The sequence below is a fragment of the Oryza glaberrima genome, chromosome 6 (genome assembly GCF_000147395.1).
Source record: "Oryza glaberrima chromosome 6, OglaRS2, whole genome shotgun sequence".
In the NCBI taxonomy this organism is placed as follows: domain Eukaryota; kingdom Viridiplantae; phylum Streptophyta; class Magnoliopsida; order Poales; family Poaceae; genus Oryza; species Oryza glaberrima.
In genome coordinates, this window is record NC_068331.1 from 26243565 (window position 1) to 26258499 (window position 14935).

Sequence of the window (14935 nt, forward strand, 5' to 3'; positions counted from 1 at the left end):
ATCAAAAAGGTGATTATAATTGAAGCTAGTGTTGTATGTTGGTCAATTTAACATTGTTGTAATGATAAAGTTTTAATGGTAACTAACTATCTAACCCTATGCAGCTTATCTTCATGTCTTCCTGCTGGCTCCACTTTTGATTTACGATGCTACCACAGAAAGAGCATGATACTATGCACAATGGTGCTTGTCAGGGTTACGGGTCAGGCATACCCCCTACCCTTCGATATACGATACGTATCGACATGGCATACCCACGCGCACGCGGATATTTCTTTTATGATCTAAGGAAACCTTTCACGAAATCAATATACGGGAAAAAGTCCTTCTCGGACAAGAACTGGGTTACCTACGTATCGTGCTAGGTCTGGTATGTTCGAGTCCTACTCAGAGAGTACCAGACCTGCGATATAAAAGGGACCCCCCCAGGGAGGGCATAGATCATCGAATCTCAGAATCCACACAGCCTACGAAGCTGGAGCCTGCGAGGAGCCAAGTCCCCAAGAGCTAGTCGAATCAACTCGACTACAATCTCGCCGGATCTGACAAGTTCCATCTTTTCCTTTGTAACCTGTGTTTTCCACCATATAATCCCACATCAACTGGATTAGGGCTATTACCTGTCAAGGGGCCTGAACCAGTATAATTCTTGTCTTTTGATTGTTCGATGTCGTACTACGTAGATCCTTGTACCAGCGTACTCCAATACCCTCTATATCCGGTCTACGGGTATCACCCGTCGATAGTGGCGCGCCAGGTAGGGGGACTAGGTACTCAAGGTTCTACTACTATACCATCAAGCTTCGTCGACAACAACATCAACACCAGCTCCAGCCAAGCACTCTCAACTTCAACAATGCTGGTATGGACTCAAGTCGGCGAAATCGTCTTCCCGGTTTACACCACGATGCCGATCTCAACCGGTCCTCCAATGACTGAAAACGAGAACGCAGTGGCTATGAACCAAGACGGCTCCATCGAAAAATCCACCCGTTGAAACGGAGAACGGATTACCGACTATATCCAAACTCGGGAAGGATTCTGATGCGGCCAAATCTTGTCCCACCGACATAAATCACGGGCCGACAAAGATAACTTCCGAAGCTATCAGGTCTTGGTGTCCTATCCACAAAACCAAGAAACATACCCTTCAAGATTGCTGGGTATTCATCAACGTCCATGCTGAAATTCGCGCCTGCAAAGAACATGGAATTCAGCGTATTTCTCCAACTCGGGATGTCTATTGTCCTATCCACAAGACAAAGAATCACGATCTCTCGAGCTGCAAAGTTCTCCTCGGCGCCATGAAAACCCCGTCTCCTAAGTCATACGTCCCCGCCAGGGATAACGGCAAGGAACAGGGAGCGACTCCAGCCTTAGATCGATTCGTTGGGGTAATCGATCTCGATCCTCACGAACCATCGGTCTTACATCCCCTCGAAGACTACGGGTCATCGACAACAAGTGCGCCGCGGGAGGTATTAGTTATCGATGACGTTGGCACGTCAGCGCAAGCCAACGCAGAAGCGGCGAATCAATCGACTACTCCAGCCTAGCACATCAGGGCTATTCAAGCTATACTGAGGGAAACTCCTTACGATCCCATTCTGAACAACGACCTCGAGCGTTGGACAGAACGATTACGGGAGTCGGTGACCAACCTCAGCAATGCGTTCGAAGAGGCCGCTACCGCAGCACACCAAGATCTGCCACCAATCGGCGACGCCAATGGTGAAGATCCGGAGCGGAGGGAATTGCCTCGACAGGCTACCCCTCCACCTCGTGGCACTGGCGATCTTCGAGATCAAATTAACGGTCGCCGAGAAGCACGGCGCACACGGGACGACGCAAATCGCTCTCGGCGTCATGTTTCTTCACGGCGCCATGATCGAGGAAACCACCCAAACGAGGACCGAGAATGCAACGATCGCGAACGGCGGGGGCCAGACAATACTAGTCATGGCCGTCGCCGCAACGACGACGACGAAGGAGATCGGCGCCGAGATAACAACGAGAGACAACGACAAGATTCCCGGGATCCAGGTCGTCATCCTCGTAATCGTACACCGGAGCCAAGCGACCCATCGTCATCGTCATCATCCGCGTCCTCTTCATCGTCAGACAGACATCCACGAAGGTCACGCGACCGCCGACAATCCACCACCCCCAGTGCTGGGTGTAGGGCTTTTGGTCGTTCCCTACGTGATGTCCGATGGCCTAAGAGATTCCGACCTAGGGCCATTGAAAAGTATGATGGGAGCACCGACCCCGAAGAATTCCTTCAAGTCTACTCGACAGTGCTTTACGCTGCCGGAGCAGATGACAACGCATTGGCGAACTATTTACCAACTGCGTTGAAGGGTTCTGCACGTTCATGGCTGATGCATCTTCCTCCCTACTCAATCTCTTCGTGGGCAGACCTATGGCAACAGTTCGTCGCCAATTTCCAAGGAACATACAAGCGCCACGCGATCGAAGACGACTTACACGCGCTAACACAGAACTCGGGGGAATCATTGAGGGAATACGTTCGGCGCTTTAACGAGTGCAGAAACACAATTCCCGAAATTACCGACGCTTCTGTAATTCGCGCCTTCAAGTCCGGTGTCAGAGATCGCTACACTACCCAGGAGTTGGCGACAAGACGCATCACAACTACTCGAAGATTATTCGAGATCGTTGAGCGGTGCGCCCATGTGGATGACGCGCTAAGACGCAAGAACGACAAGCCGAAGACTGGGGGAGAGAAGAAACTAGCCGCGGACGCCTCTGAGTCAAATAAGAAGAAAAATCGCAAAAACGGGAAAAGGAAAGCTCAAGCGGAAGTCCTCGCAGCAGAATACGCGAACCCTCCCAAGCGCCCAGACGCACAAGGCAGCGATACAAAGAAATCATGGTGCCCCATACACAAAACGGACAGACATTCTCTGGAGGATTACCTTGTTTTCAAAAAGTCGCTCGAGAAGCACATGGCGTTCGAAAAAGGCAAGCGAGTACGCGTTGTCGAGAAGAACGAGGAGACACCTCCTCATGAATCGGATTCTGCGTACCCAGACTCCGACCTCCACGTCTCACACATCTTCGGCGGCTCCACAACGTACTCCTCCAAGCGGGAATACAAGAAAGCGAAACGTGAAGTCTGTTCGACATGGCAGGGGGCTGCACCCAAGATGAAGTGGTCTGAGCAGAGGATAGAGTTCTCGGATGAAGACCACCCCAAGACCTCTGTTATCCCAGGACGATATCCGATTGTGGTCGAACCCACTATTCGGAACGTCAAGGTAGCGCGAGTTCTCATCGACGGTGGCAGCTCGATCAATCTCCTCTTCGCCAGCACTCTGGATGCAATGGCAATTCCGCAAAGTGAGTTGACACCAACCGATCAACCCTTCCATGGAATTACTCCCCAATCATCGTCCAAACCTCTGGGCAAGATTACGTTGCCCGTGACCTTCGGCCAAGGCAACAACTTCTGAACAGAGCAAATCACCTTCGATGTCGCTGAATTCGATACAGCTTACAACGCCATCATCGGAAGAACTGCACTTGCGAAGTTCATGGCCGCATCCCACTACGCATATCAAGTGCTCAAGATGCCGGAACCGAAGGGAACAATCACTATTCAGGGGAACGCAAAGCTGGCAGTGCAGTGCGACAGGCGGAGCCTCGACATGGTCGAACAAACACCCACCCCACCCGCCATGTCTGAGCCACCCAAGAAAGTGAGCAAGCCAAACAAGACGCCGAAGCCAGACGGCACCATCAAGATCGTTCCGCTCTCCAGTGCTAACCCCGAAAAGACTGTCAAAATCGGGGCTACACTAGATGAGAAATAGGAACTCGCGCTCATCACCTTCCTCCGCGATAATGCCGACGTGTTTGCTTGGCAGCCGTCCGACATGCCGGGGGTCCCCAGGGAGGTGATTGAGCACAAACTTATGGTGCGACCCGATGCCAAACCAGTAAAGCAAAGACTGTGGAGATTTGCACCAGACCGAAAACAAGCCATACGAGAAGAGCTCGACAAACTTCTCAAAGCTGGCTTCATCAGAGAAGTACTTCATCCAGAGTGGCTAGCCAACCCAGTCATGGTGCGGAAGGCCAATGGAAAATGGAGAATGTGTGTCGATTTCACAGACCTCAACAAGGCGTGCCCCAAGGATCACTTTCCTCTCCCTCGAATATATCAGTTGGTGGATTCAATAGCCGGCTGCGAGCTATTAAGCTTCCTTGACGCTTACTCTGGCTACCACCAAATCAGCATGGCAAAAGAGGACGAGGAGAAGACAGCGTTCATCACGCCGTTCGGGGTATTTTGCTACGTTAAGATGCCTTTCGGACTGATAACCACCGGGAACACTTTCCAGCGCACGGTCCAGGGCGCACTTAGCAACCAGCTTGGCAACAATGTCGAGGCTTACGTTGACGACATCGTTGTCAAGACCAAGACAAGCGACTCATTGATTGACGACCTGCGGGAAACGTTTGACAACCTCCGACGATATCGCCTCATGCTCAATCCAGAGAAGTGCACATTCGGAGTACCGTCGGGCAAGCTACTTGCATTCCTTGTTTCTGGCAGAGGAATAGAGGCAAATCCCGAGAAGATCAAAGCAATCGAGAACATGAAGTCGCCCACAAGACTCAAGGAGGTACAAAAGCTAACCGGATGCATGGCAGCATTAAGCAGATTCGTCGCTAGGATGGGAGAACGAGGACAGTCTTTCTTCGCTTTGTTGAACAAACAAGACAAATTTGTATGGACACAGGAAGCCGAAGAGGCATTTTTTGCACTCAAGCACTACCTATCAAACCCACCTGTACTCGTTGCTCCCCAACCTAATGAAGAATTATTCCTTTATATTGCCGCCATGCCATATTCCGTTAGCACTATCATTGTAGTCGAGAGAGAGAAAGTACAACGACCAGTTTATTACGTCAGCGAAGCTCTCCATGACGCAAAGACAAGATACCCACAGATTCAAAAACTGCTCTACGCAGTCATCATTACATCAAGGAAGCTACGCCACTACTTTCAAGCCCACAGAGTCACAGTTGTCACCTCCTTCCCCCTCGGTGAAGTTGTGAGAAACAAAGACGTTGTCGGCCGCATCGCGAAATGGGTAGTCGAGCTAAGCCAATTTGATATCCACTTTGTGCCGCGAACAGCCATCAAATCTCAGGTACTCGCCGACTTCGTGGCCGATTGGACCATGCCAGATAACAAGTCAAACAACCAAAGCGACAATGAGACATGCACAATGGCGTTCGATGGCGCACTCAACAGCCAAGGAGCAAGGGCAGGATTTATCTTGACATCTCCCTCCGGAGATCAATTCAAGCACGCAATCCACCTCAACTTCAGGGCAACCAATAATACTGCAGAATACGAAGGACTACTCGCTGGGATACGAGCTGCAGCCGCACTTGGGGCCATGCGACTAATCGTCAAAGGAGACTCTGAGCTAGTCGCAAACCAGGTGCACAAAGACTACAAATGCTCCAACCCCGAGTTATCCAAGTATCTTGCAGAGGCCAGGAAGCTAGAGAAGAGGTTCGACGGGATCGAGGTCCGACACGTCTATCGCAAGGACAACGTCGAGCCAGACAACCTAGCACGACGCGCATCCAGACGAGAACCGCTCGACCCCGGCACCTTTCTCGACGTCCTGACGAAGCCATCGGTGAAAGAAGTTAACGGTGAGTCTGGCCCGAGCACCCCCGACATTAGCTCGGAGGTCACCGAGGCAGAACGCGCCGTTGCTGACATCGAAACCACAGACGACTAGCGTACCCCATTAATCAAATTCATCAGCAGCGAGGAATTGCCTGAGGACGACACAGAGGCCGAGAAAATAACCCGTAAAGCAAAGATCTACTGTATGGTCGGTAACGATTTATACAAAAAAGCGCCAAACGGGATACTTCTCAAATGCGTCTCTACCGACGACGGCAGACAACTCCTCCTCGACATACATGAAGGCATATGCGGGTCACACGCCGCCGGTCGGATATTAGTCGGCAAGGCCTTTCGACAAGGGTTTTTCTGGCCAACCGCCCTTAAAGATGCATGCGACATGGTCCAGCAATGTGAAGCCTGTCAATTCCACAGCAAGCACACAAAACTACTTGCACAAGCGCTCCAGACAATCCCTCTGACTTGGCCGTTCTCGTGCTGGGGGCTAGATATACTTGGGCCATTCCCACGAGGACAAGGCGGCTATAGATTCCTATTTGTGGCGATCGACAAATTCACCAAATGGATCGAAGCACTACCCACTGGGGAAATCAAGGCCGACAACGCCATTAAGTTCATCAGAGGGATATTCTGCAGATACGGACTACCGCACCGCATCATAACCGACAACGGCTCTCAATTCATCAGCGCCGACTTCCAGGATTACTGCATCGGTTTGGGAGTCAAAACATGTTTCACCTCGATCTCTCACCCTCAAAGCAATGGACAAGTCGAAAGGGCAAACGGCATAGTACTACAAGGGATAAAAATCCGCATCTACGACAGACTCATGTCACACGACAAAAAATGGGTTGAAGAACTCCCATCAGTACTATGGGTCGTACACACCACACCGACAACATCCAACAAGTAAACACCCTTCTTCCTCGTGTACGGGTCTGAAGCCATGCTCCCTGGCGAGTTACGACATCAAAGTACACGAGTACAGAAGCATTCCGACGAGAACCAGGAGGAACAGCGAGACATCGATGTAAACCTTCTCGAGGAGCATCGTGAGCGAGTTGCCGTTCGAGCAGCTAGCTATCAACAAGCCCTCCGCCGTTATCATGAGAAGCGCATCCGAGCACGCATACTTTTGATCAGCGACTATGTCCTCCGACGAGTTCAAACCCAAGCAGGGCGAAACAAACTCCCACCAAAATGGGAAGGACCCTACACGATCACACAAGTCTTGCGGCCAGGCGCATTCAAAATCGCAGACGGCGACGGTCGCGAATTAGCAAATTCGTGGAATATTGACCAACTACGTAAATTCTATGTATGAGTCAATAACACCGTACCTGTAAGCACCCTTACAGTATCAATAAAGCCTATTTCTAGGTTTCATACCACGACCAAAGTGTTTTCACCCGACGATCCCTTACTCTGATAACACCTAGCGTTGAAACCTATCCTTATGACCCTTTACACCGTCTCGACAAGGCCTCCGAGGAACCTAAGGGATCTTCGGCTGGGGACGCCCAGAACCGATAAGGCCTTGTCAGATCCTTCAGAGACGAAAGACTATGTAAGATCTAGTCGTGTAAGAGTTCTCGCCATGCGTATTAACCAAGCCGTGTAATCGGAAACCGAGCTTTCCAACTTCACGGCTGGGGGCTAGGATCAGAGCTTATTCAACCAAGGCAGATCAAGTGTCCAAGAGCCTTATCATCCGAGAAAATTTCTCCGACGAAAAGGCTGGGGGCTAGGGAGAGTGTACGACTCAAACGGCCGAGGTCGTTAACTGAGAACACACTCTAACACATAACATCCAGAGTAAGATGCATTTGTTTAAGGAATATTTCTTTATTCACATAATAATTCTTACTTGTTTTTTACATAGATCTCCCACTACATTACACTTTTTCCTAAGACATCTGTAGCAGGCCACGAGTACTACCAAGAGGGCCAATGCCAGTCCATAGACTGGAATACCTTCTCGGCTAACGGCGACATCGACCTCGCAAGGTGGTCTATCTCCGCCGGAGTCCTCCGAGAACGAGCAAACCCTTCATGGAGGAATTCGAGATCCAGGCGCGGGCGGTGATCTCGCAGGCAAGCTAGCACATGTCCTCCGGCATATCGACTCGCTCGACGACACTCTTGTTTCGAGGCCTCGTCGATACGCCTGCCGATGCCATCGAGTTGGGCACAGGCCCCGTTGAGCCACGAGATGTACCCGGCCGCCGATTCCTCAGGAGTGCTGCGGACTACTCGAAGCTCCCCGCATACCCGGGCCATTGAGGTACAACAACTCTTTAAATATGACGCAAACCACACCTCACGGCCTCGGAGCGTTTCCACGGCTTGCTCTTTCTTCACGGCTAGCATGGTTCTCTCGAGTTCCGCCACTTCAAATTTCGTCTTCCAATATTGGATACGACGATCTTGGGTTGCAAGGGCATCCTCGAGATCTGCTAAACATAACGACCACTAAGACAAGCTGGAAACCACTAACCCAACACGGGTTAAAAAGGCTACTCACTTGAGGTGGTTGTCCCCATCTCGACCTCCACATCAAGAGTTTGGTCCTCGACGTCATGTGAGACGCGTGGTTCAAACTCGAGTACCGGAATTATCGCCAGTGACTCGGGCTGCCCGCGCTGCTGGACATCCTTGTCACCAGCATCTCTACAATCGACAAGAAAAACTTCCGAAATCAACACTGAACAAGGATGGTAATCATACGCCCGAAGGCAACAAGAGTTCAAGATTTGCAAATTATAAAAAATACAAGAAGTCCTACTCTTCAAAAAGGGGGAGAACAGACTCCCCTAGGTCACTGACTTCTTCCATCACCTCCAAGATCTCACGCAGATCGAGTTCAGGGCGCGACAACCTTACACACGCGAGGACGTGACACGCCCCGGTGTAGATACCGTTGGACGTCTCCTCCGTGATCCTGGCCAAATGCTTGGAGGGGATTTCCCCCATCGCCGTCGCCAGCTCCGCAAGAGAAGAAGTCAACGAGAACTCGTCGGGGTTCACCGGGATCGTGGACTTGACGCCGCACTCCTCGGCGAGCTGGTGAAGGCCGGTGTAGGTGACCCGCAGCGAACCACGGATCTCAGAGAGATTGTCTCCAAGTTCCGACATGCGGTCCTCGAGCCCTTTGCGTTAGCGCTCGTTCCCGGCCACCAGCTCCCTCATCTTCGTGAGGTCCTCGCTGGCCTCAGCCAGTTCCCGCACCAACCGCTCGGCACGCGCGTTTGCCGCCGCCGTCTCTGCCCTCGCCTCTGAGATCTCGCGGCCGGTGCCACGAGCACCAGCTTCGAGAAGGCGCCCCATTTCGACTTGGAGCTCTTCCCAGGTGAGGACGGCCTCTGCCAGACTATGACCCTCAGCGGGATCGCTAACAGGGCCACTTGGCGTCGCCTCCCGACTCCTGACCACGGGCACGACATCTGTCGACACCGTGGCAGGGGATGCGCTGGGCGTTCCTCCGGATTTGGCCCGCGCAGCCTTTGCCCGCGCCTCCCTACTAATAACCACGAATCAAAACTCCATTTGAACAGAAGACACCATAATCCAAAAGTCTGTTTACTAACTTCTCGCTGATCGTCACAATGCGCTGACGTCGCGGAGGTGGAGGAGATGCGTCGGAAGCCTGCAAGACAACCAATGTGGAGTGAGAATAAACCTTCCTTGCTACACAACATAGCGACGAGGTTAAATTACCGAGGGAGTCGCTGCCTTGCGGCGATGTCCGAGCACAGACGAGAATTTCCTCGCCTTGGTCGGAGCTTTGCCATCACTGGTGGTAGCAGCGTCAGACGCCTCCTTGACGACCTTCTCCTTCAGAGATGCCGCCACCTAATGATCCGCGAGCGGTCCGACGACATCAGTCAAAGGAAGGGCCTACGCTAAATCATGTCATAAGCTGATTTCGAGTAGAGAAGGCGAGACGCTATCGAATGAACTCACATTGATCGCTCCGTCGCACCCTTTTCACAAAGGGGCGTGGGGATGTCGCTCGCCGTGGTCGGGCCGCTGATCATCACCTGACCAACACGCCGCTCCACGGCTTCGCTGCTCAGACCTGTCAAAAAGGAATCAATTTTTGATAAGTCGAAGAGGAACGCGAGTACAAGCATGTCTAAATGAATGCGAGAAAGATACCCCGAGGAGAAACCCGGGTCGCGTCGTCTGGCCCGGAATAGTCATAAGCCGGATGGGCCCGAGCCTGGAGCGGCTGGATTCGCCTACCGACGAAGTCTGCAACGACTTCATATCCCGATAAGCCCCGTTCTCGGAGATCATCGATGATGTCGATAAACGGTTGGAGAGAGGGGGTCAAGGGGGGTTTGGCGGTCCAGACCGGAATCTTGTCCGGTTGTTCCTCGGGAACAACGAGGACCGGATTTGAATCCTTGATTTCAAGGTAAAACCACCTGTTCCGCCATTTGCTGCGAGAAGAGGGACACTGGAAGGGGACATAATGCGACTTCATGCCATCACGAAGTCGGAACCCGACACAACCGGATACCCTATTGGATTCCATCTAGTGCAACTCGTAGTACAAGCGGAACAGATCAAGAAAGGGCTCTACCCCAATGTAGGCCTCGCAAAGATGCACAAAGACGCTAAGGAAAGCAATGGAATTGGGGTTCAAATGCAGAAGAGAAAGCCCATAGAAATTCAAAACCAGCAGAAGGAATTCGGAGGGTGGAGGGAGAAACCCGCAGACAACATAATCTTCGATCGCAACCATGCGACCTAAGATGGGCTGAGGATTAGTACCTCCTGCTTCCCTCTCCGCCTTTTCACGGCCAGGAAGGGCGCCATCCTCCTGGAGCTTCTTCAGGGTCGCGCTGGTGGAAGCCGACTTGCCGAGATCCATCGCTGCTGAAAGATCGCCGGAGATGGACCTAGAGCTGGCGAAGCTAGGGTTCTTTACGGCAGCGGAGAAAGTGAGGAGTGCTAACAGGCGGTGTGTTTGACGGAGTTGGCGGACTTCAAAACGCGCACCCAAAATCCCTTTAAATAAGCGCACCCCCGGCGGTGCGAATTCCAAGGAACTGAGAGAAATCCCCACCGGAAATTTCTAGGTCCGTTACGCGCGACAGTTTTTGGACTTCAGTTCAAAATTCACTCATGACCGTTGGGCTTCAAACGGGATGCTTGACTACACATCATCTCCACGGTTCTCGCACCCGGAATGATAACGTTATAGACGCCCGAAGTCGCGAATGGTCACATGAGTTCGTTTTTGAGCAGAAGTCGGGGGCTACTGTCAGGGTTACGGGTCAGGCATACCCCCTACCCTTCGATATACGATACGTATCGACATGGCATACCCACGCGCACGCAGATATTTCCTTTATGATCTAAGGAAACCTTTCACGAAATCAATAGACGGGAAAAAGTCCTTCTCGGACAAGAACTGGGTTACCTACGTATCGTGCTAGGTCTGGTATGTTCGAGTCCTACTCGGAGAGTATCAGACCTGCGATATAAAACGGACCCCCCGGGGAGGGCATAGATCATCGAATCTCAGAATCCACACAGCCTACGAAGCCGGAGCCTGCGAGGAGCCAAGTCGCCGAGAGTTAGTCGAATCAACTCGACTACAATCTCGCCGGATCTGACAAGTTCCATCTTTTCCTTTGTAACCTGCGTTTTCAACCATATAATCCCACATCAATTGGATTAGATCCTTGTACTAGCGTACCCCAATACCCTCTATATCCGGTCTACGGGTATCACCCGTCGACAGTGCTACACTTTTGAAATCGGTAGCCAATAGTCTCTTATTCCACTATAGGTGGCGTGATTCCATTAGAATTGCTAGCTAAAGAACATTATGTGGTTTAACGCTAGTCCATAATAAAGAGAAGTTGGGGATTTGTCTCATCGCCTTATTTCTCATTTTAATTTTAATTTTATCTTTACCTTTTTTATTATTAAACTTATGACTGTGTGTCTTAGGATAGAAGCTGGAGATGTAATCTATTTTCATTATCTCAAATCCAGTACTCCATACACGAGTACATGTCGGATGTAAATAAAAGCACAGCTTGTGCACTGCATTAGCACACCCATCACAAGTTCACAACTCGCGAGTCACAGATCTAAGGTTCGTTGCGCGTCGTGACTCATGACGAAGTAGCAAACAACGATAAGAAAAGAGTTCTCAACGGTTGGCAGCATGCAGAGCATGCGTTACATGACAGCACAATCTGCACTACAAGCATCGTCAAATCCAAGCATATTCTCGCAAATCTGCTTGAGCCTCTCCAGCCCATACCGACCCGCGGCTTCATTCAAGCTCATCACCATCGTCCTCGGCAGCAGGGGATCAGAACCATCCTCTCTCCAGTCGAGCTCCATCAACGTGTCGGTGTAGATGAAATGGAGCAGCGCCCTGAAGACGCCGGCTCTCATGTCGTCCTTGACCTCAACGCGCACCGACCCATCCTTCTTCCTCGTGCCACCTTTCAGGACGGCGGCGGCGAGGGACGGCGACCTCGCGGCGAGCACGCACCTGTGCGCCGCGATGGACACGCCGGAAACGATGAACTCGACGTCGGCGAATCTCCCGCTCCGCAGCAGCTCACCGAGCTGCAGGTGAAGGTCGGGGGACGGCTCGGCCGAGTTGATGGTGTTCTTGCTGAGCACCGTGATGGTGCAGCGCACGGCGAAGGAGTCGCCGGTGATGAAACCCGACGCCTCCAGCTCCCTCCGCTTCACGGGCAGAACCCACGGCGAGCTCTCGTTCGCGGACCCGAACGCGTGCGACTGTCGCTCTTCTCCTCGGAAGCATGGGAGCGCGTGGTCGACGGGTGCACCAGGCAGCAGCTGAGCGACGCCTTGACGGCGCCAGCGTCGTTGTCGTCGTCGTCTCCGCCGGCGCGCTGCGCCTGCTCGCCGACGCCGAGGAAGACGAGCTTGAAGGCGACCCAGTAGTGCCAGTGCGCATCGTGGCCTGGGGTGTAGTGGATCTCCCACGCATACCCGGCCACGGTGAGACGCTTGGAAGAGACGTGCTCGTGTTTGGCCATGGCTTTCGTGGCCGAGTAGCCCATTGACGTTGAACTTGTGGACGGCGCGCGCGGCCTGGGTGAGGTTTGAGGAGGGCGCCATTGATGCGGATCCCAGGCAAGCTAGCGGAGGCGAACGAGCCTGAGCAAAGGGAGCGTTATATACAGATGTCTGCACGGCTTGGGTGAACGCGAACCGTTGTACCGCTCTCGAGAGTGTTTCGCGAATCGTGCTTGCGTTTTCCCAGGCGGCGCTCTGTTAAATCCAGAGATTTTGAGAGATCTTTCCGTTTCAACGCGCCCGTCTACCAACGCAGACTTGAGACTGACTGTGGAAGGTACTTGAAATAAGTTCACTTAATGTCCCTTACCCTGTGAACGTATTTGATGTTCGTCCTTCAACCGGAAAACCAGATACAACGGATCCCTTAGCGGTTTCGATGGTGGTTTTGGCTGATGTAACACATACATGGCTAGTTTAACTCTGCCTTCGTACTTGGTGTAGATGATGTGGCAACGGAAGCAAAATATATAAAAAAATAAAAACAAAAACTGCGAGGCCCACATGTCAGTAAGACAAAAGGAAAAGTAGTACGATCCACATGTTAGTGGGTCCCACCCTCCTCTATCCACGCATGGACGACAGGAGACGATGGACCCCCGGACCGCGCCTCCTTCTCACTCTCTCCCTCCCGGCCATCCTTCCTCGGCGGCCGACAAGCGCGCACGGAGAGGGAAAAAGCCGACGGCCGACGAGGGGGGCGGAGACGGTCGACAGCCGCCGCTCGCTGCGAGGGAGATGCCGACAAGGGCAGAGAGGGCGGGGGGCTGCCGCTCCTCTTCTGCCCTCTCGCCAGCTGCCGACCCCCTCGCACCGTTGCTCCTCTCCCTCCCTCTCGTCAGCCGGCGCGCATTGCCTCCTCCCTCGCAGCGCTCCCGTCGGACGCCCTCTCTGGCGGCGCTGCGCGCGCAGCCGCTAATCTCCCTCCCACCCGTCGGCCGGTGTGCGCCGCCGATGCTCTCCCGCCAGCAGCTGCGTGCAGCTCCCCCCTGCCGCTCCACTCCCTCCCTCCCGCCGGCCGGCGTGCGTCACCGCTCCTCTCGCGTCGGAGGTACGCGTGGCGTCCTTGGCGAGGTTGTCGCCGCTCCGCTTGTGCCTCTGCTCTGCCCGCTGTCGCCGCTGCTCCGCTGCGAGGACGAGGGAGAGCAGAGAGGAAGAAGAGGGAGAGCCGAGAGGGGAGGGAATGACTTGTAGGCCCACGTGGGCCCCACCAGTATTTTTTTGTGTAGCTGACATGTGGGCCCACGCGGGCCCTGCTATTTTTAAATGATATTTTGTGTAGCTGACAGGTGGACCCACGGTTTTATTATTTTCCAAGATATAATTGCCATGTCAATGCCACGTGGGACGGAGAGCTAGTTAAACCTGCTACGTAGACACCACATAAACCAAAACCGCCGAGGGACCCACTTTGGTTTTAATAGTTGAGGGACCCGTTGTATCTAGTTTTCTGGTTGAAGGACGGAAATCAAATTCGTTGACAAGTTAAGGGACCTTAAGTGAACTTATTCCAAGGTACTTTGACGCGAGACGAAGCTGTGGCCCAATTTGAAGCCGGCGTGAGGCCCATGAACCAACCACAGTTTGGCCCCATTTTGATGGTTAAAAAATCACGCAGGTTTTAAGAGGGGAAAAGTACACCGAAGGTCCCTCAACTTGTCATCGAGTTACAAAATCATCCCCCAACCGCAAAACCAGATATCGGTCGTCCCTTAACTAATCAAAACCGGTCACAATAGATCCTTCGGTAGTTTTAACCCCGATTTTGTCTTACGTGGCCGCTGAGTCAGTGTGGGACCCACGTGGCACCCACGAGTCAGTATGCCACATCATCTATCTCATTCCTCCTCTCTCTCTCTCTCTCTCTCTCCTCTTCTCTGGGCAAGCCGGCCGGCGGCTGGAAAGGAGGTCACCGGGTGAGGCGGGAGAGGAGGAGAGCGGCGCCGCGACGGCGGCTGGCTGCGGCCGTTCCATGGAGGCCACATCTCGCGTCAGCAACACCAACAACCACCCGGCGGCGACGGCGAACCTTCTCGTTGGCGGCGACGACGCGGCCGTCCACGGGGAGACAGCCGTTGCTCGCCCCTGCTGCCGCCAGCTTCTCCTCCGCCTCCCGCGCCCGGAACGGCGACAGCCGCAGCGCATGCATCAGGCGGT

General features: G+C 53.0%; 1 protein-coding gene across 1 annotated transcript; it reads right to left on the reverse strand.

The window, feature by feature from the left end:
* Positions 1 to 11899: 11899 nt before the first annotated feature.
* LOC127777050 (BTB/POZ and MATH domain-containing protein 1-like) lies at positions 11900 to 12762 on the reverse strand. Its single transcript, XM_052303559.1, has 2 exons — positions 12526 to 12762; positions 11900 to 12421 (listed from the first exon to the last, which is right to left on the reverse strand). Exons 1-2 carry the CDS (start codon positions 12760 to 12762, stop codon positions 11900 to 11902), a joined length of 759 nt encoding a protein of 252 aa, XP_052159519.1.
* Positions 12763 to 14935: the final 2173 nt, after the last annotated feature.

Coding starts and splice junctions, on each gene's coding strand:
- LOC127777050 (XM_052303559.1), bottom strand. CDS start 12,762: ATGGGCTACTCGGCCACGAAAGCCATGGCCAAACACGAGCACGTCTCT. Junction 12,422..12,525: donor CGTCGCTCAGCTGCTGCCTG/GTGCACCCGTCG, acceptor CTGCCCGTGAAG/CGGAGGGAGCTGGAGGCGTC.